The 24,988-nt window shown below is 38.0% G+C and overlaps 1 protein-coding gene across 1 annotated transcript in view; it reads right to left on the bottom strand.

Annotated features, from left to right (window-relative positions):
• LOC148952097 (arfGAP with SH3 domain, ANK repeat and PH domain-containing protein-like) overlaps positions 1–24,988 on the bottom strand; it is a 64,009-nt gene that overhangs the window by 30,875 nt on the left and 8,146 nt on the right. The window contains exons 4-6 of the mRNA XM_089089134.1: positions 12,486–12,717; positions 10,588–10,768; positions 5,948–6,217 (exon numbers count right to left, since the gene is read on the bottom strand). Of these exons, the coding sequence (XP_088945260.1) occupies positions 5,948–6,217; positions 10,588–10,768; positions 12,486–12,717 (683 nt within the window). The remainder of the gene's footprint in view (positions 1–5,947; positions 6,218–10,587; positions 10,769–12,485; positions 12,718–24,988) is intronic.

Raw genomic sequence — 24,988 nt, 5'->3', positions numbered from 1 at the left:
GCACCGAAAAGAACAACCTCTTTGAATCCTTGGATGACTCCGGAACTCCTTAGAAGTTGGAGGAAGAAAAATAATCTTTGGAAGGCTTACAGGTCCTCTAAGCCATCTTATCGTGATTCTCGACTTCAACTTTTCAAAGCTTATAGAAGAGTTTACAATTCGCTTTGCCGAAAGGCCAAATTGTTATTTTATTACAGAAGATTCTCTGCATGTGGTAAAGACATTAGGAAGGCATGGAAGTAATCAATTCTGTTATCAGGCCATCTTCTCTGCCTCCTTCTGCCCCTTCAAGTATTGTGATGGAAGGCGAAAATGTAGAGGGTGAGCTAAAAGTTCAAGATGCGTTTACTTCCTATTTTTCTAATATCGACAAAACTACAGCCTCTTCTGTAAGTCCTTCTTTTTCTCTACCTGACTTTAGGTCTTACCTTGGACCGCCTTGTCCTAAATCGATGGCATTGGAACCTGCCTCTGAAGCTAAAATAGCCAGAATTGTCAATGGTTTGAGGTCCTTCATCTTCTGGCCCAGACCGTATTTCGACTAAGGTTGTAAAGTTCATTTTTCTTGTCATCGTTTCTGCCCTCACGAGACTTCTTTCCTTTGATCAATCTTTCCTTTGAAAATGGTGTTTTCCCAAGTGCTTTAAAGCGTGCTCGCGTTATTATTCTTTCTAAAGGTGGATCAAGGAATGATCCTGCAAATTATCGTCCCATATACCTTTTATCAGTGTTTTGTAAAATTTTTGAAAAAGTTATGCTTTCTTGACTTCTTGATTTTCTTAATTCAAACCACTTTTTTTCATGATTTTAATTCAATTCAATTTATTGAAATAAAAAAGATGAAACATAACACACATAATAATAAGGATCCTGGAAGCGAACTTGTTGAGGACCATAACAACAAAAAATTGAAAATGAACAAGAGAGAAAAAAAAAAGAAAAAACAGAAAAAAGAGAAAACACGGGTAAATTAAAGCAAATTGATTAAAAATTTAGAGATTTATAATATCAAAGTTTAGTAACATTGTTATACAGCGTGCGAAAACTTGTGGATAGCTCGATACTGGAGGGTATTATATTCCATTGAAGTATAGATTTATAAATGGGGGATCGCTGGGAGGAGCTAGAGACACACTTGGGGACAACAAAGGAACGGTTGGATGAGCGGAGACATAGGCCTTCAGAATTATTGCAATTAAAATAAGATAATAATTGGAGAGGAAGATTTTTATGGTAAGCGGAGTATGCAAGGGATAGATTTAATTTTCGAATGATTTATTCAAAAGGGATAATACCGAAATTGGAAACAAGTACTGGGTGGATACAGCCTGAGCAGTCAAAAAACTGCTTTGACGGCATGGTATTGGACATATTTTCATTTATTGGTAACTGAAGGATAAGTGTTGCCCCAAACAGATCCGCAGTATGAGATATATGGGTAAATAAAAGAGTAATAAAGGGTGACAAGGATATCAGGGTGAAGAAAATTATTCACACGATTAATTATACTTACCTGTCCCAAGATTATGGCTCTGATGTAGGAAACATGAGTTGCAAATGATAGGGAGGAATCTATGTGGACACCAAGAAACTTGGCAACTTCGACCTGCGGGAAGAGATTGGTGGAATATTTTAGGCCAAGTGCTTGCTGAGCTTCATTTTTTTTGTAAGGGGTTCGGAATAATACAACCTGACTTTTCATGCTGTTAATGGTCATGCAGTTAACGAGAGACCATTCCTGTACTCTATTCAGAAGGATTTGAGCAGAGGTGACGACGGATGGTAAATTAGGGCCGGTGATGAAATAGTTGCTATCGTCAGAAAAAAGTACTGGGTGCACTGATGGACCCAGGCCTGTAACCAAATCATTATTATAAAGGATAAAAAGTATTGGACCAAGAACAGAACCCTGCGGGACGCCCTCCGGATAGATAGGGGATGAGAGGTCATGCCACCCAGACTCACACTCTGTACTCGACTAGAGATACAAGAGCCGAACAATGAGGAAGGAATTCCACGAATCCCTAAGTTCTTGAGTTTACTTAATAAAACACTGTGATCAACCATGTCAAAGGTCTTAGAAAAATCCACAAATAAGCCAATTACAGTATTTTTAAGGTTAAGTTGGGAACGGATAAACTGTGTGGCGTCGATTAGTGCATGAGCAGTTGAAAATTTAGAACGGAAGCCATATTGATGAGAAGAAATCAACGAACCTGAAGGATTAATCCCAAATAAACAGGAAGAAAGACATCGGAAGATAATTTTCTTGAACACGTGGGAAATATTTGGGAGAATCGAGATTGGATGATACTTAAGTATCTTAGGTGGAACGCCTTTCTTATGAATGAAGGTAACAAGTATTGACCTAAATGTTCAATTGGAGACCCCACTAATCATAGACAAGTTTGCTGTGTTCTCATTTGGAAGATAAACATAGTAAGATGCGATTCTAAGAAACTTCTTACACATTCTAAAGAAGTCAGGTGTACTACTTTTAGAGAGAGATTCGACAACTTGAAGCACCAAATTACTATCAGTTGGAGAGAAAAACATGGATCTAGGATTCTTGCTAGGGTGTACTGACTCGGAGGGGGACGAGGAGTTAGCATGTGATATATTGATGAAATAATCCCGAAGAGCACTTAGGAATGAGATTGGGTCAATTTATCTGTCACTAATATCCTTAAGGTTAATATGGATAGATCTTTAATTCCTTTTTTTTTAAAATATTTTATTAAATGTGGATACAATCTTTGGCAAGTTCCCTTTGCATTGAGTGATTTTTGAATAATAATAATTTTTTCTGCTTCACGGATGATTTTGGTATATAAGTTTTTGTATTTTTTATAATTAGTTAAGTCAATAACGCTGCTGGTTTTGCAAGCTAACTTATATAGGTCATTTTTACAGTATGAAGAGATTATCAGGCTATTGGACATCCAGGGGTGTATATAGGTAGTTTTTCGGTTTGATTTACAGACTGGATAGGTTGAACTGATATAAGATCACTCAGTCCCTGTGTAAAACCATTTGTGGCTGAATTAACATCCTGACAATCCAAAACCTTGGACCAGTCAAAGGATTTCAAACGATCCATGAACCGGTTCATATTCACAAAATTATATATTTTATTAAACGTAGGGGTCTTAGTTCTAGGGTGTTTAGTAGTTGATTGGAAGGGTAGGGAGAGATAGATCGGAAAGTGGTCTGACACGTCAGAGAATAGTATTATGGAGGACAGGTGGTTTTCTAGGGAAGTGGATACAAAAATGTTATCAATTACAGTAGCGGTAGACCTCATAGGATCAACTCTAGTAGGAAAAAGGATTGTTGGAAGAAGACCACTTGAGGTAAATGTTTCAAAGAAGGTATCACAATCAATATTATTGCTAACATTTAGTAAATTATAATTGAAGTCCCCAAAAACTATTGCCTTCTTTTGTGGTAAATTAATAAAACTAGAAAAGTCATCAAAAAGATTACAAAAGAAATGTGTCGGAAATGAGGGTGGTTTATAAAACAATGAAAAAATAAAAGAATTGTAGTCAACACTTATATCAACAATTATTGAATAAATTCATCTATTATTTATAGGTTGCGAGAATAAGGATTCACAGTTTAATAGCCTGGTGAATTTTAGACTTGACCGGATGTAAAGAGAAATGCCACAAGAAGACTTGATTAATTTTCTTTCAATATGAATAGCTTGGAAGCCAGGGAGGGAAAATTCATTAGTATCATCAATTTCTGAAAGCCATGTCTCCGTTATTCCAATTACGTCGAAAGGGCAGTAACCGTTAATTAAAATCAAATCTTTAAAATTACTCCACTTATCTCTTATGCTTCTGATGTTAAAGCAGATCATATTAAGTTTGATCTCTTCCATTAGCTTAGGTTTTACATTTTCTACAAAATCAAAAGTGTCGAGATATTCATAGTTAATATGGCTTAAGGGGCTATCAGGGCTAGCTAAGGGGTTGTTGCGCAAATTATTTTGGTCATCGTAATAGTTAAAAACAACATTATTGCATTTTCAGTTTGTTTTAGGGCGAAGCACTCAACTGAGCATACATGCGCAACTCTTTTGAATTATTTATATTCAGTTCTTGACTCTGGTCTGATACCTGCTGCTCTTTTTCTCGATGTACGAAAAGCATTCGACTCATTAACACACAAGATTCTTCTTTGGAAACTGTCCCATATTGGTATAAGAGGGAATACTCATTCTTGGTTTCTATCATATTTATCTGGTCGAGTCATCTCAGTTGATCCTCACTTTTCTAACCCTTCTGGAATAGAGTTTGGCGTTCCACAAGGACCTGTCACTGGAGCGATACTCTTTTTAATCTACGTCAATGACCTTATTAATGTGGTTCAAAATTGAAAACCTACCATTTGCTGACGTCTTTGTCAACCAGCATCCGTCATTAATTGAGACAGGAGTTCGTCCTTACCGGATACACTTATTGCTTTTGCTGATGACAGTACTCTTGGCACAGCAGGAAGAACTGAGTCTGATCGTCGTTCAAAGATGAAAGCCCTTTTCGAAAGAGTTATCCAATGGTTTGATGTAAATTATCTTGCCTTAAATGTCGGGAAGTCATATTTTCTCATTTGCTCTAGAGTCTCAAAGGCTTGCCCTGACTTAAATGTAATACACGTATCAAGAGGTTCTCTAAGTAGACCTAAGGATCATTACGTTCAATTCCTAGACATCCTGCTTAAAGAAAATCTTTCCTTCAAGCATTATATTGACCCGATTAAAATGAAAGTCTCCAAGAGTCTTGGAATCCTTAGAAAGCTTAAACATATATTTCCAGTGTCGATTCTTAGAATCTTGTTCTACAGCCTAGTTCAGTCTTATGTTTCATATTGTTCTGTTACTTGGATGTCAACTTCTCCCTCTTCTCTGATGCCCCTTTCAAAACTTTATGATAAAGTAAGGACTCTTATGAAGGAAACTAACCGATCGTCACTTAAACCCTTGCTTGATTTGAAATCTTTCTATTTTCTTTCTTGTTCTTCTTTCATTTTTTTTACAGTTGCACGGGCATCTTCCTGCTGCTCTATGAAATAATATATCTTTCGTTTCTGATCAATCGACTTATCATCTCCGCACTTCCAGCAATTTACAGATTCTTCATACTCCATCGATGAGGTCTGACTTCAACCCTCCGACAACTTGCAACAGGATTTGGGACACGCTCCCTGTGTCTGCACGAAGCTGCCACTCGTTTGGTATGTTCAAAAATTATGTTAGAGAGTTTCTAGCTAGTAATTAATTTTTTCCAGTTTCCCTTGGAGTCGATGTTTCTGGATTGACTTGGATAGTTATTTGAGTTGGTGAAATCATGTGCTACCCCCTGCCTAGCTTGTCATTCTGAGGATTATTAAGGTGGGCGACTGAATTTTTTGGGGTTTTTTTTATATTTTTTTTTGTGTTGGTATTTTTTCTCCCCATTTCTTTCCCGGCCATGGAGCCTTATGGGGGAGATTTTGTTGAAGTAGTTTTTTGTTTATGATTTTTAAATAAAGAACTCAGAACTTACCCTTATTTATTTTCAATGAAAGATAAGGTAAATTAATTGAGCTAGAAACGTCAAAGGTTTTATAAAATGCTTTTGGAACCATTATATGGGACACATAAATACTAACTATAAACTAAAAAGTAGAGACCAACAAACTGACAATGTAAAATCATAAAAACAAGCGTACAAGGACAACGGCTTGAGCTGCCGACCGTAGTGATGAAACCGAATGAATGGAGTCAAGGTTACATTTGCATGGGAAAGGCCCTAATTCGTTAATTAAGATGGCTGAAGACCCGCGGGGGCAGTTTTGCCTTGGTGCTGTCTATAACTCAGATAATAGAATTGTTCATAACTTAGATAAAGAATTCTTGAATATAGCTAGTCTTAAGATTTAATTTTCTAAGAATACTTACTAGAATTCGACATTCATGATGCCCTACTTCATATGCTAATTGATTGGCAGTTTTTTTATCCTCCGTCTCTGCTTTAACGTTTGCTCCAGATCGCACTAGCAATTTCATATGCTCTGGATGATCATAAATGGCACAATAGTGCAGCGGTGATAAACCGTCAGAGGTCTTTATATCCAAGTTTTTGGAGTTTTCCACTAGAAAGTCAAACACCGGCAGATTGGTTCCCAAACGAATTCCAAGGTGTAGAGGTGTCTCACCATTACTTTGATCCTAAGGAAGTTGATAATAGTAATTAAGAATAGTATTTTTCTGACACTAAATCAAAATATCCTTCTGCTTTTACATTAAACATGGACCACTGACACTTATCTCTATTCGCATTATTATTGGTTGCTTTTTACACTGTGTTGATTCTCCTATTTTATTCATATCTTAAATTCGTTCATTCTATAATTAAATACTACATTGGCTACCTAGAATTACTATTATCCTTGGAAGTATATTACTGACAGCCTAAAAACGTCTAGAAGGAACTAGCAGCCAGTAGTTTATTATATCGTGACATTTCAAGACGAACAGATATGAGAAATTTATTAATGTCCAAAGCATATTTATATTTAATTGAGGGTAAAATAAGTTATTAATTTCAAAACATCACTGTCACAAAAGCCGAATTCGATCTTCGAAAAAAAAGAAAAACATCAAAAAAAAGTTTGAAAAACAACGATAAATGCAAAACTGGCAAACGAATAAAAAATTGAATTGACACAATGAATAAATCATTCATCAGTCGTTATTTAAATCTGTCATTTTATCAGATTCATCAGGGCTCGGAATGAATCCTGCTCATTAGAAAAGGGACTTGACGACCTGTCAAGGGACTTTTAGGGAGGCTGAAAAAAGGAACCAAAGTAGGAAGAGATTTTGATTACCATTCATGGTCAAAACATTCATTTGCTCATGAATCAGAAGCAATGGCCATATCACCCTAAGAATCATTATATTCATGAGCCTCGGAAGGAACTCATTTTCCGTGGAGACAGGTTAGTTGTCGTTGTTTTTCCATTTTCTTTTTGTTCAAACTTTCCGTTATGTTTATTTAAAAAAAAAGAAAAAAAGAAAAGCAACTTCAAAACTAGAAACAAGTAAAAAGATTTATAAGGCTTCAGCTTGCAAGCTAACTCATTCACTTCTTCAACTTCTTTGAGAGATTAGTGAACCTGTTTATCAGGTCCGACTTCCTCTTGTCTATATCCTTTTCAGCCCACTCTTTTTTATCTGTTTCGTTTTTTCATCTTCTTGTTGTTTTCATGGCACTCTCTAGTAGGGAATTTGCCAAAGTGATGTCCACGGAATCCTTAGAAACTACTGCTGTCTCTAAGATGTCGCTGGTATCTTTCAAGAGGGCATGAACAATTGTTCTGTTTTCTTTTTCAGAGTCCCCGTTTCCCTGCAAATGATTCTTCAAGTCTATCTAGCTCTTTTTTTTTTGCTCGAAATGTCAACTAGGTTCAGCTCCCTTTCTATCTCTTGGTCTTGGACGCTTCGTTCAGCAGCTTGTTCTTTTGCCTTGCTCTCCATATACTCTTGATATTTTGACAAAGCCAACCTAGCCAAAGTCAACAACTCCTTGGGAATAGTAAACATTTTGGGTTTGCCTCCATATGTGTTCAATTCGTCAATCACACACAGCTTCACATTCAGGACTCTTTCTGATATAGATACTCTATCCGACAGAAGAAGTCTTCCCGAGAGCGAAAGACCCCTCTCTGCATAAGCACTGCCATGCGATAATGTCAACGCAGCTTTTACAAGATTTGACAAAAACGTATATTTTTGCCCACCAAAAGCATTCGTCTTAGAGAAGATTTGATGCCAGCAATGGTCGACACGTGATGGCGTTGGTTCTACTGATTTCTCGGCTTGTTGCAATATCCACTGACTTCTAACACCGTCAACACTTACTTCTACTGGGGTATCTTGGGCCTGCACAACTATATCTGAAAAGATATCTAGCTCTTTTCCTTCCCGTGGGATCCAGGCATCTAAGCGTTTCTAGAAGGCTATTAGAAGAGATGGGGCATTTCTTGATGAAGTGTTTGGCAGCTGCATTTAAATGCCTTCATGTATTATGATAGAACCGTTGTTTTCTCCCAAGGTGAGTTTCTGAGCATTTAACGCAAGCTCAACCTGCTCTCCTACAATAGAGTGCTGCAAACAGTTGACCGAGTTCAAGCAAACTGGCAGAAATTTCATCAACAGACATGTGAATATCTGGTTTCAGAAGTCTCGCCAACACAGTGAGAAGTAAGTTTTTCAGATTAGCGTGAAGAGCGTGATAAAGGGGTTCATTCTTCTGAAACGCTGCTGCAAATTTCGTAAAAAGCTCAGACAATGGATACGTAAATTCGAGTTCTGCAAGCATATCTTTCCGTTTTAGGTAGCTTACAATCTTGAGGTGCTTTGTTGACGACGCGACATTCTTCAAATGTTTCTTTGATGGCACGTAATACGAATAATACTCCAAGAGTGCCGGCCACTGATCAATTGCTCAGCAAACAGCAGGACCCAACGTCAGCCACCTTGTTGAGATGTGCTGAACGAAACTATTGTATGGGACACCTTTTTCTGGCATTCTTGAAAATCCTCACATTTTGCAGGCCAGCCAAGGAAAAACGCATCAAGATGACAACGAAGTTGGATGCCTCTCTCCAAATTCCTGGAGCTCTTTCATGAATGCGTTGTGCACAACATGGATGTTACATATGCCAATGTTTGCAAGCTCTTTTGAAGACTTTTTCTTCTTTAATGCATTCATTTGCAACTATATCTATTGGGATTAGGCCCATCGCTGTCTATCATTTAGAGGGCCCAGGAATGAACCGCCTTTCAAGATGCAAATTTTCACTGCCAATGCATGATATCAGCTTTTTTACAATATCCTGACCAGTTGCATGTCCCATGATATACGTCACCAGATGGCGGTTCACAACTTGATCTCTTAAAGAGGACAAAAAGCACATTCTAATCTGTAGCTCCTTTTTTCCTTCACTGTTTGTAGCTTCGTCATATTCAAGAACAAAGTGAGCTTCAACCCTGCCCTTCATAAGATTCCGTTTACAGTTGAAGTGCATCAGTTACCAAGACATAGCTTTCTTCACACTCATCAACATCCCAGATGGTAGCTTACCAAGGAACATGCCTTCAAAGACGTCAATGATTCCGTCACACAAAGCTGCAGACATCAAAGCTTCCAAGGACTTGAGTACCCAAATGGTATCTGCTTTGTACACAACATGTTTACCACAAAACATCTCAATAGTTATACCTCCATTGCTAGCTGATGGCTCTTCTGATTGAGACTATTGCCAAGCAGATCTACACAACAGATTGCAACCGTACCGGATTAAGATGGATTGCAACCTGTTTTTTGTGCTTGTCGAACAAAACATGCTGACTCAAGGTGCAAAAGCCTTTACAACAGGTAAGTTTTTCTTGCATATTTTGCAGTAAAAAGAAAACTCATCATCACCAATTCTACACCATTGTTTTTCTTTCTGCCACTCATGTCTTCTTTAGTTAACCAGGAGCAACTAAATTTGCAGTGGCCCATTGTCTTTCCTAAATAAACTTGAGATAATTGAAAGACAAGTGGGTTTAAGCAAAGAAGAAAAAACACTGAGTATAAGATTTTTGCCATCTGAATATTCCCCTCGTGGTACTCTCCTCTTCTCCCTCAACCTGCTATTAGTTTATAAAGTAACATTTAGAGTGAAAGAATATATAGTTTTTACCAATGGAACATAAGTCAATTAAAAAAATCCTACTGGAATGGTTCATTTTATGAAGCTATCCATCCCATCCATCCTACAGGCCAACGTTACTCTCTATCCTTGAGCAGTACGGCAATATGACCCATCTATCCCCCCCCCAATCATATAGGCCAATTTTGTGCTGTTATTAGCTGCCAATGTTTACAACAGTAGACACTTAGGCCACAGACATAGTTTCCCACTGTTTTGCTGCTTCTTTCTGAGCTGCACCAGCGTAACCACGAGAACAGTACAACCAGATTTGTGGAGAAGCCATATTATCTAAAGTGGGTCTTTCAAATAAATCATGCTTCAGGTTTAACATGCCCTCAAACAGGGAATTTTAGGGATTTTGGGGGGAGCTAAGGGACTTCTTGCATAAAAAGGGACTTGGAAGGAACCTTCCAAAAAAGGGACTTTAGGGACTAATTCCAAGCCCTAAGAAATATAAATGAGCCATAACATCTCAAAAGATTAACAACAAGTAAAACTCAAAACGATATATATGTAAATTAAAAATGCAGAAAGGAAGGAAAGCAAGCGGATATATTCAAAACATAGGCAAAGCCTATACAATTAACAAAAAGAGAGGAACTCGGAATGTTGTTTTAATCTTTTTCATAATGGGGGCGCAACATGCCTCTCCTGCGCCCAAACCTTATCTTCTTTGAAAATTATTTGCAGGGCTGTTTGTTGGAAGAATTCAATTTTATATGACTTTTCCGGGAGATACCAGGGAGCCAACATGGACAAGTATAAAGCACTGTCTTATAAGCGGTATTCAAAATTAAAGCACTGTTTCATAAGTGGCAGCTGAAAATCACTTACCTGACTAGAGAAAGGCTGCGAAAAGTCAGCCCCTTCCGCATAGGCTTGCAACAATTGAAGCAAATCCCCATTAGACAGAGCCATTCGAATATCGTTTTCCAAATCATTGTCATCCGAACAGGTCCGTATAGTGAACTTCTTATCTATATATTTTGCTCTGATATATTCGTGTCTTTTTTCCCTGTAAATGATCAAAAGATTGTTTTCAGCAAACTAAGTTCAAAGCTATGTCACTGATAACCTTCACTGTGTTTATTACAACAGGATGTTCGACCGGAAAACCGGAAAAAAAATTGCATGAAACATGAAACAAAGGGCTGAAATATTCCCCCTCCAGCTAGATAATAGTGGATTATATTTATAATATAATCTTCTTCAGAAATATAATCCTTATTGTAACACCAAAGGGTTGTACAACCATTTTCCAGATTTTTTTGATTTTTTTTTTTTTTTGAGGGCTGAAAATGTCTGGACGATATATTAACAGCCTGGAGGTGTACGATGAAACTCCCAAATACTTAGGAGTTTAAAGACATAGTAAAACAGCTTTGAACGTGCCAATTTTTATTTCTGGGTACGTAATGGTAGTAATAACACAAGTTTAGCAGTCACGAAAAGAAATTAGTGAGTAAACATTTTGTAGAACAATATTTTCGGCATCATACCAAATGTGTCACGAGGAACCAGTCAAGCTATAATACCACAAGCCAGGTAACTAATATTGTACAATCTAAAAGTCTTTGCATTGAATACTACTACTACTAACAGCTCACCGCAGCACCGAGCCGCCTGAGGCCAACATAGCTACTCACGCTTCTCCTCCATCCCAATCTATTCAAAGTCTCCCTTTTTACACCCTCCCACGAAGTTCCTATTTCCATTAAATCTTTCTTTATGACGTCCCTCTACCCCAGATGACGACGACCTGCTTTCTGTTTAGCCCTAGACGGGTTGGCCAAAAAGAACAATCTTCGGCAATCTATCATCCTTCATCCGCACAACGTGCCCTAGTCACCACGAAATTTCTTTCATTGTAGCCCTAGAGAGCGGTGTTGAACCACATTTTTCGTACAGCCTATTGTTTGAAACACGGTCAGTCAGCCGGGTACCCAGAACAATCCTTAAGCAAAATTTCTCTGGAAAACATATAGCAAATCTTCATACGCTTTTGGAAGCGCCCTTGCTTCAGAGCCATATTTGACTACTATCATCACTGTAGCTTCTAATATTCTAATCTTGGTTAGCAGACTTATCTTCCTATTCTTCCAAACTTTTTTTATTTGTGAAAAACACCCTGAGCCTTGGCTATTCTACTTTTAATATCTTCTCTGCTCCAACCATCTTTACTAATAATACTACCAAGGTAAGTGAAGCTGCCCACCTGATCAATCTTTTCATTACCCAACGTCACCTTTTTATTTTCACTTATTCCTAGCCTTAGTGACCAGTCTTCTTAACATTAATTTTCAAACTTATTTTAGCACTCTGAACTCGCAAAACTTCTAAAAGTCCATTCATTTTGCTCACACTTTGCAGTAAAAAAAAAAAAGCGATACACGGCGTTAAAGAACTTGATTGGCAACAGTGTCATAATAAACAGTAATTAAAATATAATTATTTGTTTGCAAAAATAATAACTGGGGAGGAAAGCGGTTCAACACAACCCAGACATGAGCGTTTAATGAGAAATTTCAGAGCAGAAAAAAGCCACTTCCCATTGCGGCCCATCACTCCCTCCTGCGTCCACCTATCAAACTCAAAAAGTAGCATGTAAGCTTCATTATAATGCAGATATTATATTCATTAATTTATTATATATTAATGCACATATTGTAATGCATATGATGCTCGCATGGTTTTGATTAGTGGGCCAGTAATGTCATTATAGAACTACTTACATCGAATGGATTGAACTTTCCGCTGAGGGTTTAGGAATTCGTTGCCTCGTTGCTTCATATACTTCATTAAATGCTCGATTTGACATATTGCATGCAACAAGCAATTGCGAAGGCGGGACATGGTCAAGTGTCAGTGATTGAATACGTGAAATATGAACTCCCATCTCTCGATGAACTCCTGAGCATTCGATACAAACAATGATTCCAAAATTAGTTGATAGCCATGTTGCATCTTGAAAACCAATTATAATAATTAGCATAATTGATGGGACTTTACGAACTAAATCCCGACAAAATAATAATTACCTATGCCAGCGTATTGTGGTTACAGCAAATAAACTTAAAGCCACTAACTTAATCAGATAATTAGACATCTATTATCTTGCTTGTCCATCCAAGAATGATTATCCCATTTATCGGGAAATCTTGCTGCATAAGGAATCCCACATAATTATGTATCATATACATGATCGAATAATATCACCACAACTAGTATCATTTAGAACACATTCTTTTTAATCTGAAATAGGAGAGCTTCAAATCAAAGAAGACCAAGTCTACAAAAGAAAATACAAATTCAAAGTATAAAACCAATTTTTCAAGGAATCATGTTTTTTTTTTATGAACTTTTTTTCTAGAACACAGTGTAGACAATGTATTCAAGGCCTGACTCATCAAACTAGAGAAGGTCAGGCCACAAAGCCAAATTGACTCCACACAGAAAAAACCTAATCAGTGGCGGGGAGAACTAAAGTTCAGTTTCCCCATCTCCCTTTATTTTGCAAGCTGTCAGCCATTGTCATCCCAATTATGTCCCCCAGCTTAACAACTGGCTTAAGACAATACCTCCAATCGGTATCAAATCTCGGTCGAACATTCTTCTATTAGATGCCTTCTTGCTTCCCCGGCCATCTCACGTTTTCGACCAACCGGAGAGTCAGCCCTTCCTATTCGATGATTCTGAAATTCGAAGCGATAATTTGCAACATTCTCAATACCTGCAATCGCTTCAATAATCATTCATATTTCAGACCTATTAAGTCGTAAAATATGTCTAGTCACTGTGTGGTTAAAGTTCAGAATCCCTTTCTGTTTGTTTGTATCCCACCTTTTTATGGCAATTTTACTAGGCCCTCATAGCTCATTTTGATTATTGCCGCTTTCCAGCAGCTTTAAGCGATGTGAATGAAAGGTCTCGGTCCATAGCATGTCAGTGATGCCCAAGCAAAAGTTACTTCAACTGCCGATTCATTACATCTGGCCCACATACGTATAATTCAATTCCCGTTACATACTAGTCTATTTAATGCTTCATAGCATTCCAACTCATTTTTTGTATGCTCTTAATTTTCTTAAGAGCCTTGAGCTATGTTTGGTTACTAGTTAAAATACACTTAAACTTTCTAATTACACTAGTGTCTTAGCCAAGGCCGTATCCAGGGGTTGGGGGTAGAGGGTTTGACCCCCCGCCCCCCGAAATGTTTGTCTGACTCGTAAAAACGTAACAAACATGGACATAAACCAAGGTTGTATGCGTTTTTTTGTGTAACCCCCCCTCCCAATTTTTTTTTAGAAAACCCCCCCACCCCGAAAAAAAATCCTGGGTATAGCCTAGCTATTAGTTGCCTGTAGCCTACTATTCCAAACATTTCAGCCTTGACGATCAATCGAATGTCCCTCGGTGATAACTTGCTATCTCATCATTCAAACGGGGCCATTCTCACACATAACTATTCTATCTCCCAATTTTCAACGGTTTCGCAGCACTATCCCACTCTACTTCATTTCATCCTTTATATGGCAATCTGAAAATGCCTTTCAAGTTTTACCAATAGGCAAATATTATCCTTGGGGAACTACATCTCCCAGTATCTAAGAAAGTAACAAGTTACAAATGTTCACATGAATTCAAGGATATATTACATTACTCTAGTTTGTGGCTTTACTCTCTCTTCATTGAAAAAAAAAGGCATGAACCTTATTACAACCAAACCTAAAATCACTTTAAGCAATAACTTCCAATGTTTACTAACGTTCAAAATTTTATTTTTCTCACGGAAGGAGGGGGTGGGGGTATTGCTGGGTCTAAAATTTATTTATGAGGTTAATTTTCCCGGGAAGCAATTTTAGGCGTTGCTAGGAATATTATTCTTCCTTTATTACCCGCCAAGAAAAACAAAATATAGAAGATGGAATAGAAGAGAAAAGGAGAAATAATGTTATGCACTTCAACAGAACATAAATAAGGCTAGTCAACGAATGCTCAGATTCAATGATATCATCTTTGAGTTTTAATAGCCTTGTTTCAAGCTCGGAACGGGTCTGTATTATGGTAATATTTCGATATGCCACATTTTTGCTACATAGGAGAAGACGGAAAAGGAGCTTGACATATCTACAGAATGTCATTCGAAAAGCACTTTTTACCGTCGTTAAAAAAACAAAAAATTCCAAGAAGGAGCCGGAGCTAGCAGCTACAGTTATAGTAGCATTAAGAAGTCGAACACGTAATTAACGGTAAAAAAGATCCTTACTGGTAAAAAGTAATCGTATGAGATAGAGACAAGTATAGAGTATAGACAAATATTAATAAACTACCCCCCCCCCCATGCCCTGAAAGCTTTAATTTAATTCCCTTAACATTTCCTGACTTATCGCAGATACACCCTTTTGACAACCTCGGATACATATAGTACATTTTGGTTTAGTTAAATTTCCCATTCAAAAAGCCCTGACAATTTTATCGTAATACCCAAAGCCGCTCTTGAGATATCACAAAAAAAAATGCCCTTTGAACAAAATTGGATACAAATAGTGTCTTTTGATTTAGTTTAACATCCCCACAAAAACGCTCTGAAAATTTCACCGTAAGCTGCTCCTGGTATATTGCACTGTCCCTTTGACAATATGGATACATATATCACTTTTTGATTTAGTTTTACACCCTCCTCAACTTACCCTAAAAATAAATTTTATACCCTATTCTGTTCCTGAGACATTGTGTCTACGCCATTTTGACAAACTGGATGCACTTAACCCCTTTTGATTTAGTTCAACAGTAGTAGTGGCAGTAGCAATAGTGGCAGCCCTGAAGGTTCAAACTTATTGCCCTCAACCATTTTTTTAGATACTGCTGATACGTCCTTTTGACAACCAGCATACATATAGTACCTTTAGAGTTAGTTTTATACAAACATAAAATTTCCTTGAAATTTTCTAATTTTATACCCTATTCCAGTTCCCTTTTATGCAATTTTGACAACCTGATTTCATTTAAACTTTTTTTTTTTTTTTTTCAGTAGTAACAGTGGTAGTAATAAAAATAGTAACAAGTGGTAACAAGTGGTAGTAATATTAGTAGTCCTGAAGTTTTTAGCTTAGTACCCTCTGGTGTTGCTGGGATATTGCTGATACACCCCTTTTACATTTAGTTCAAAATCCCCCTCAAAATTTACTGAAAAGCTCTAATTTAATACTCAAATCCGTTCCTGAGATACGTCTGGTACACTTTTTTGAAACCTACATGCATAGTGTGTTCTGATTTAGTTCAAAACAGCACTCATCATTCCCCGAAAATTTTACCCTAATAGGCTATCCTTAGCATTAGCAATCGTAGTATTCGTAAAAGCAGTATATGCAGTAGGAGACACGAGAGTAGTAGTAGTTGTGATAACAGTAGTACTATAAGTAGTAGCAGCAGTAGTGTTCACATAGTGCCTTTTAGTTAGTTCGGCATTCACTCAACATGCACTAATAGTTTGAACTTAATACCCTAAGCCGTTTCTGAGATATTGCTATGTACCCTTTAAATAACCTGCATGCACATAGTATGTTTTGGTTTAGCCCAACATTCTCCTAAAAAAATCCAAGAAAGTTTCACCTTTATACCATTAGTCTTAGTAATAGCAGTACTGGTAGCAGTAGTAATCGTAGAGCAACAAGTAGTAGTAGCATACACATAGTGCCTTTTTACTAGTTCCACATCACACTCAAAATGCCCTGGAAAGTTTCAACTTTACAAGCCGTTCGTGAGACATTGCTGATATGCGATTTTAACAGCTCGGATACACATAGCGTGTTTTGATTTATTTCAACATCCTCCTTCACATTTCCTGAAAATTGCACCTTTATACACATATCATTAGTAATAGTAGTGGCAGCATGCATATAGTACCGATTGTTTGGCTCAAAATCCCACTCAACACGCACTGAATGTTTCAGCTTATTACTCTAAGCTGTTCCTGGGATATAGCTGTTACGCCCTATTGATAGCCTGCATAGATATAGTGTGTTTCAATTTAATTCAACATTTCCCGAAAGTTTCCCCTTAATACCCATAGATGCACAGCACTTAATACCCATAATGCTTTTTGATTAGTTCAACACCCCCCTAAACATGCCCCAAAAGTTTCAACTTAATACCCTTAGCCTCAGTAATAGCATTAGTCATAGTAGTCATAGTAGTAAAAGCAGTAGTAGCAGAATCGACACAGTAGCTTTTGGTTAATTCAACATCCCCCTCAACATGCCATGAGAGTTTCAAACTAATACTGTAAGTTGCTCCTAAGAAATTACTGATACGCACTTTTGAGAACCTGCATGCACATAGTGGGTTTCGATTTAGTTTAACATGTCCCTAAACATTCTAATAGATTCATATACCCATAGGTTCAGCACTTAATACCCACAGTGCTTTTTGGTTAGTTCAACATCCCCCTAAACATGCCCTGAAAGTTTCAACTTAATACCATAAGCCTCATTAATAACATTGAGATGAGATGGGTTTTATTTTCAATTAATAATTATATCATACTTAACTGGCACTTATCACATTTTTCTGAAGAACATTATCAATCAACCTTAGAAAATGGTAGGAACGTGTGATGCTTTATTAAGCCACTATTGTGGCTTGAGCAGTGTCACACAATCTTTCATCATAAACCAAACTCATTCACTCTACTTACTCTTTTCTTACCTTTCAATACTATTCAACCCTCCCGAATAATAAAAAAAAAACACAACACAACCCAAAAAAAAAACAAAAATGAAAAAACTAACCATCAAATATACACATTAGTCATAGTAGGAGAAGCAGTAGTAGCAATATGGACATAGTAAGTTTTGGTTAGTTCGACATTCCCCTCAACATGCCCTGGGAGTTTCGGACTAATACTCTAAGTTACTCCTGAGAAATTGCTGATGGGCACTTTTGACAACATGCATGCAGATAGTGTGTTTCGATTTTGTTTAACATGCCCCTAAACATTCCTTTACAGTTTCACGTTAACACCCTTCGACTCACTAGTAATAGTTGTCGTAGCAGTATTAGTAGTAGTAACAATAATGGTAATAGTGTAAGCCATTCCTAATACATTGTTGATACGCCCTTGTAACAGCCTGCGAGAATATAATGTGTTTTCATCTAGTTTTACTCCCCCAGCCAATATTCTCTGAAACTCTCACCTTAATATTCTTAGCCTTAGCAGTAGTAGCAGCAGTAAGAGTATGGATATATTGCCTTTTGGTCAGTTGAACATCCCCCTCATCGTGTTCTGAAAGTTTCAACTTAATACTCTAAGCGATCCCTAAAATATTGCTGACACGCCCTTTTGACAACCTGTATGCACACAGGGTATTTGGATTTAGTTCAACTTCCCTGAAATATTCCCTGGAATTTTTATTTAATATCCTTAGCCTTAGTAGTAAAAGCAACTGAAGTGGCAATTGTAGTACTTAAAGTAGTAGCCTGCACGTATTGCCCTTTGGTCAATTGATCCTCCTCATCATTCCCTGGAAGTTTCCAACTTAATATCCTAAGCCGTCCCTGAGAGTATCCCCTTTTGACAACCTGCATGCACATAGTGTGTTTTGATTTAATTCGACACTCCCCTCAATACGGCGAATTTCAGAACCCACAATGGGCAAATTGCAGAACTCACAGCTATTGCCCGAAGGGTTGTGGGGGAGGGGGGCAACTCCTCCTTTCAAGATAACTGCTTCAAAACGAAGTGCCTTTGTCAACAGGAAAAAAAAATTAATACATAGAGCTCACTTACCTCTTTACTTAGGCAGCGCCATTGCGCTGTCTATGATACCGGAGAAACTTATCTAAACCCCAGTTATAATAAACTTATAAATTCCTATCCTTTATATATTTGTATCCACAAACAGCTATTTCACAAGCCATATATGATAAAAATCACCCCTGGTAAACGATTAGTGTTCCAAAACGCTTTACACATAATAATTTCCCATGTTTGAATAGCCATTCATCGTCTAATACTATCATTTATTTGCCCTTTCACCGTTACTTTGAGAGGACCTCTTTTAATTTACTGCTAGTTTTGTTTTAATTTTGTCCTGATTACTTGTATATGTACTTTTTACTCATTATTTTCATTTTTCCACAGAGAACAGCTGAGTGGAGGTCTCGACCGAAATATTTGCATACTATTCTTCCTTTTGTCACCGGCTGAAACTATCCTCGTTTTTATTCTTGATTTTTTTTATTTTACTCCCTCCCCTTTAAAGATGTTTTTAATTTTCCCTTAATCCGTAATAGTTTCTGTAAAATTTGATAGTTAATTGTTGTTTTTTAATTTCCCACACCCCCCTCCCTTTGACCCTTTGAAATAAATTCCTGGGATCTGACGTTGGATATTTTTTCCAATGTCAGAGACCTACTTAAGTACATTCCTAGGTACTTAAATCCAAACTTAAATTGTATTTTAAAGAGTGCTTTAGGTGCATTCTTAAATACTTTTTCTGTACTTGTCGACACTTAAATACCAAGTACAGCTCTATCTCAAACTCTCCAAAAGTCACCCACAGATAAAAAGACAGTTAAAAATGTTCTTATTACCGTATACTTGTTTGTACTTGTTGCGGGAACAGATGTGGACGCCTCGCCTGCCATCTAGAAGACTACGTATGATTTACTTCCATTTGTCGCGATCATGTGCCATCTATTCAGCAAGCCGGATGCAACAGTTCTTACAATTCGTGCCAAATTTTTGAAATCTACGAGTGGGGCTATGGTCGTTATTGGCAGGCAGTTGTCCACCAATTTTTAAATTGACCGCCAGGTCTCCTGAGCCAATCTAGCGACGGGGCAGCTAGATGCACTTGCTTTATGATGCGGTCATTGAGTCTTCTAAGGACATGACCAAGCCAACGCAGTCTTCGCTGTTTGACAATTATGGCGGTAGGTTCGATGTTACAGCAGCGGTGGCGCACATCAACATTTGAGATTCTATTGAAGTATCGAATCCTCAGGATTTTTCGTAGACAGCGGTGGTCAAAGACAAATCATGGAGATGAATCGCCTTCAGTGGCCAAGTTTCGACTGCATAGAAGAGAACAGATCTAACAGCCGTATTATAGACAGAAAGTTTTTTCTTCATGCTGATCTCCCGCCAAATCTACAGATGGCAGTAGATTTGAGAGAAGATGACTTTGCCTTTATTGATTCTGTTTTGCACGTCATGGTCAAACCATCTACGATATTGAGAAAAGATTATTAAAGTTATCGAAGGTGTCCTATTCTTGTCCGTAAAGTACAAGTTGATAATCCGACTGCATGTTTAGGTCCATGACTTTAGTTTTGGCCGTGTTGATTTTCATATCCAGTAGCTGAGAGAAATGTGCTATTTCATTTAACATTGCTTGGGCAGTTGCTGGGTCAGCAGCAAGAGCGTCGGTGTCATCCGCGTAGTCCAGGTCAGACAAGTTAATGCCCAATCCCATAACAACACCATCAAGACTCGTGAGTGCACTCTCTAGAATCCAGTCTATACATTAGTTAAACAAAACAGGAGACAATATGCACCCCTGTTTCACACCACTTTCAACATTGAAGGGCTCAGTTTCTTCGCCCAGCACTCTTACTGTCGATTTGCAATGCTTATAGTAGGCCTTCAACAGCTCCATGAATTCAACTGGTATGCCATGCTCCAACATGATTCGCCAAAGGTTATCGCGGGCTACAGAGTTGAAATAAGCCAAAAATTAAAAGAATATGATACTTATGGGGAATTTGCAGCGTTTAAACTGCTGGAGAATAAGGCAAAGAGTGAAGACCTGGTCAATGCACCCTCTCCCTCTTCGAAATCCGCATTGATTTTCACGTGTCCTCTCATCCCTTGCTTCCTCGAACCTTTTAAGCAAAATCATCGCAAATACTTTGGTAGCCGTATCCATAAGTGATATCCCTCGTTAGTTGCGGATGTCGCATTTGTCCCCCTTTTAAATACTGGGATTATTACTGACACCCTCCAATCAGACGGGAAGGTCTTTTTCTCTGATATCAGACTAAAAAGGGTTTCTAGTTATTCCGTTACAACGTAGGGCGACGCCTTGTATACCTCAGGAGGCAGACCGTCTTTTCCAGGAGACTTATTATTTTTAAGCCGTTTGATCATGTTTAGTATCTTTGAAGATGAAGGTGGTGCCATGTCGATTTCATATGGTGATCTTTCAGCTGTTGGTGGCAGCATCGGCGTTGCATCTTGACCATCTGTACTTGGATTAAGCAGGTCTTTAAAGTGATTCTTCCAGTGATCAAGTTTATCTTGCACGTCAGGGATCACACTTCCTTGAGCGTCTTTTAAGGGACCAGAGATGGGTGACTTTATTCCAGTTATTTCTTTGAGGGTTCTATACAGCCTTCTTGTGTCATTATTTCTGGCTGCTTTTTCCATCTCTAAAGCAACCTCATCCCAAAATTGCTGGCGGTCTTGACGTAAGCTTATTTTAACCTGTTTACGTAGCGAACTATTATCGTATAACTGGTAGAAAAAATATTCAGAAATACTAAACGGCTAGCTCAGAGGCGGCAAAATTAAAATACGAACCAGTGCGGTTCTTTCCTTATCATAGTAATTACGCTTTGGGTAGACACTGTTCGCACTTGTGCAAGAAGACTAGTAAGAAAAGTATACCTCAGTTGTTTAATTTTCCCTAATGCATGATCAATCGCCTAATTGGCACCAGATAGCTATGCTTGTTACGTCACCCGCCTGTTCGCCAAATAAAAACCGCTATGAAAGTTTGTACTGGTGTAAGTGATGCAATAAATGAGATGCCAGTTTCTTTGTGTTTTCTTATTGATACTAAAGTTCTTATAACATGGCTGAAACTGTTTTGCGGGAGGTGCAACTAAATCAAAGTTCCTTTTCACTCCTCCACTGGAAGCAGTGGCAACTAAAGCAGTTTCTCTTCAGACTTAAGATATAGCTCCTAAGTAGTATAGGAAAATGAGCTCCAAAAAGAGGTCGACCCGAAACAAATTGCAACAGAAATGATTTTTACACCATCTTGTAGAGAAAATAAAACTGAACAACATATCCATTTTTGCATATTCTGAGTCGACGCAAAATAACCGTTTTTTTTGCTTTTAATGCTATTTTTTCTGTTATTCGAATAAAAATCGCAATTTTCGTGGACATCGGTTTTTCTTGAACTGAAGTATGACTCTAACCCAAAATAACATGGCGAGATCGAAAACGAAGTTAGACTTAGCCTAAGATGAACCATACAAAAAGTAAACGCATTTTTTCGACTTTTTTTGCCTAAAAAATACAATTTTTGTTGTAGTCCAATTGTCTTGAACAAAAGTGTCGGTCTGACGTGGAATCATAAGTTGAGGCCGAAAATCAAATCAAACAGTTTTTTCACTGAACCAGAAAAAAAAAATCGTAATCATTAATGAATGATCTATATTTTTTTTAGAAAATAATTAGGAAAAGTGAATTACAAACCGAACTGGTTTTCGGGGGTCAGTATCGTAAATTACACTTAAAACACTCTTCGTGTACTATTTAGGGTCAACCCATAGTGTCTAATCTTCATAGTCTATTAAATAGAATCAATCTTATAAAAAATACAAAATAGAGAATCAGATTCCGACTAGTTTCACAACTTCTTCATTTGTAATGGATTAACGACTAGGGTTCTAGTTTCTCTTCATCATTGTTGCTGTCGATTTTTGGGTAGTTGGAACACATTGTTCCCTTGCAGGTTCTGCATGCTGAAGTACAAACTAAGCCTTTTTTAAAGCAGCTACACCTCGCTGAACTACACTGTACACGACAGGAGCACTTCACGATCTTTAGGAGCATACGCGGGGCTCTTGGGAGGTCAGTTGTTAATGGGTACAAAAAGTCATCTTTATTCTTCCATCCCCATTCCTCGGCTTTCAGTTCCGGATCAGGCTCCCCGGTCCATACCTGAACTTGATAAAAAAAACTCTATAGCTATGAAACTTGGCTGCATCAGAAGTTGGTGGCAGATGTTCTGGGTGAACAAAAGAGTTTGCCCTTGTCACTTTCTTTTCAAAAACTTCTCTGCGAAGTTTGTTCAAGTTCCCTCCTTTCGACGAACCGTATATGATCAGCAGCGCGTCTTCACCAGCGGTCTGATTTCCTCCTTCGAAGCGGAGTTCTGCATGAACACCGAAGCTGATGTTCGGAAATCATTGTCTTCTATCAGCCTCTTCAGTGCAAGACCTTTTCCCACACCGTGGATTCGCGAAGTAGTCACAGCCTAACAGGGCGTGAGCAAAAAGGATCAGATGACAAGTATCTTGTCCCAGCTTCTCTTTCAGGGTGTGTATGTCCCATATTCGGGGTGCTTTATTCGACTTTGGCTCAGGTGCGAAGAATAGTTTCTTGCTTGACAAGTCACAGTGGTAGCATAAGAGAACCCCCTAGAAAAACAAAATCCAACCATTCAGTAAAATAAAAGGGAGAAAATGAAGGGTGATCTGTATCGTCCCCAACTACGGAAGTGTCGTGATACCGTGAAGAGGCAACAGCAGCTTCCACAATCGAGACATCTGCGACACCTGATGCCTGGGAGACAGAGACACCCTTTGCACGGAGATGATCAGCCAAAGCGCAGGTAAACCTGGCTTTGTTTTTCTTGCAAGATGAGAACTATTCTTTCTTCACCTTGAGCTGCATATCTGCTGTGAAGAAGATCTCACGGCCAACTGTACGACTCCTCTGCGAGTGAGCTATATCTATTATGGAAGCCCCAACATCGTAGCGGTCAAAAACAATAGTGACAGAAGCATACTTTCCTGTCACGTAAGTTGTATATTGGTTTAGAATCTCCAGGTATCTTTAAATGTTTGTACATGGTATCCTATACAAAATAGCTCAACTGTCTAAGATCTATCGAGTGCTTTTGGGGAGGGGACATGAATACTTCTCAAAACTGCATACCTGGGCTATAGTCTTTACAAGTTCTTGTTTGTTCGTCGTCCGGGGCTTGCAGGAGCTGTCAAAACGTGCCATTGGGTAGGAACACAGTTCGTGTTGAAAGTACTCAGTTTCCGTTAGATTGATCCTTTTCGCGATCATGATAAACCTCTGAAAAAGAAGAGTCGGGTCTAGTCGTTTGCAGTCTCCGCTTGGACTTTGCTTGGTGGTCATCTGGATTGCCTGTCGTTTTCGTCAAAACACAAGGTCAGAGACCAGTTGTCCTCGGGGATTCTCGAGGTAATTTTTCCTCGGGGTAGATGGCGAATTTAAATAAAGGTTATGACTGTCACTGACCGGAACTAGCTTTCTACTCGACTTTCTGGCATTATTTGAGGTCTTCGTCTGATTGATTTCTCAGTCAAATCTTGGGAATAAACTTTGAAATCTTTAAAACACTGAGTAATGAATGTGACGATTTTCATTTTTATTGCATTACGTAGTCTTCGAAGTGTCTAATACTAGTGCCTAGTTCAGGAATTTTTACGAACAACCGATCATTTGTTGAATAACAAGTGCCGATTGAATGTCTTTACAAAAATTACCGCAACGCATATTGATGATAGTGAAACTTTTTTGTTTTGCACCAGACACCCAATCTGACTTCATTTTCTGTCTCAGCTTGTCATTCTCCATTAGAATCATACTTCATTTCAAGAAAAACGGTCGGATACTAAAATTATATTATTTTTTTTTTGGAAAACCTAAAAAAAATCGCATTAAAAGCCAAAAAACGGTTATTTTGCGTCGACTCAGAATATGCGAAAATGGATATGCTGTTCAGTTTTTTTTCTCTACAAGATTGTGTAAGAATCATTTCTGTTGCAATTTGTTTCGGGTCAAACCTCCATTTGCCTTTACTAAAGATATAAAGTTCATTTAGACATCCTTCTTTACCATGCAAAAAAAAAAAAAAAAAGAAAAGGAAAAAAGTACAATTTATTTGGAGTACTTAGTACCGATAGTTAAACAACAATTTAGTCAAATATACGTGAAACGGCAACATTGGAACCTGGCTCCAATATTATGGTCTGTTACATGTCACTCGTCGATGGTAGGCAAACTTCTTTACTTATCTGTACAAAAATATCTTCGTACCAGCTATTAAAACCCTCGTTTCTGATCTTATTCTCTGTCCAGGTAGATTTCGGGATGACGGATGTTAACATGATAGTGAGGCAAATATCGAGATTCAATAAAAACTATCTAGGCAATTATTGCAGTAACTACTGCTACTACAAA

This window comes from Artemia sp. Qi Xiang Cuo, chromosome 5 (genome assembly GCF_049724085.1).
Source record: "Artemia sp. Qi Xiang Cuo chromosome 5, ASM4972408v1, whole genome shotgun sequence".
Taxonomy (NCBI): Eukaryota; Metazoa; Arthropoda; class Branchiopoda; order Anostraca; family Artemiidae; genus Artemia; species Artemia sp. Qi Xiang Cuo.
This window is presented reverse-complemented; position numbering and strand designations above follow the sequence as displayed.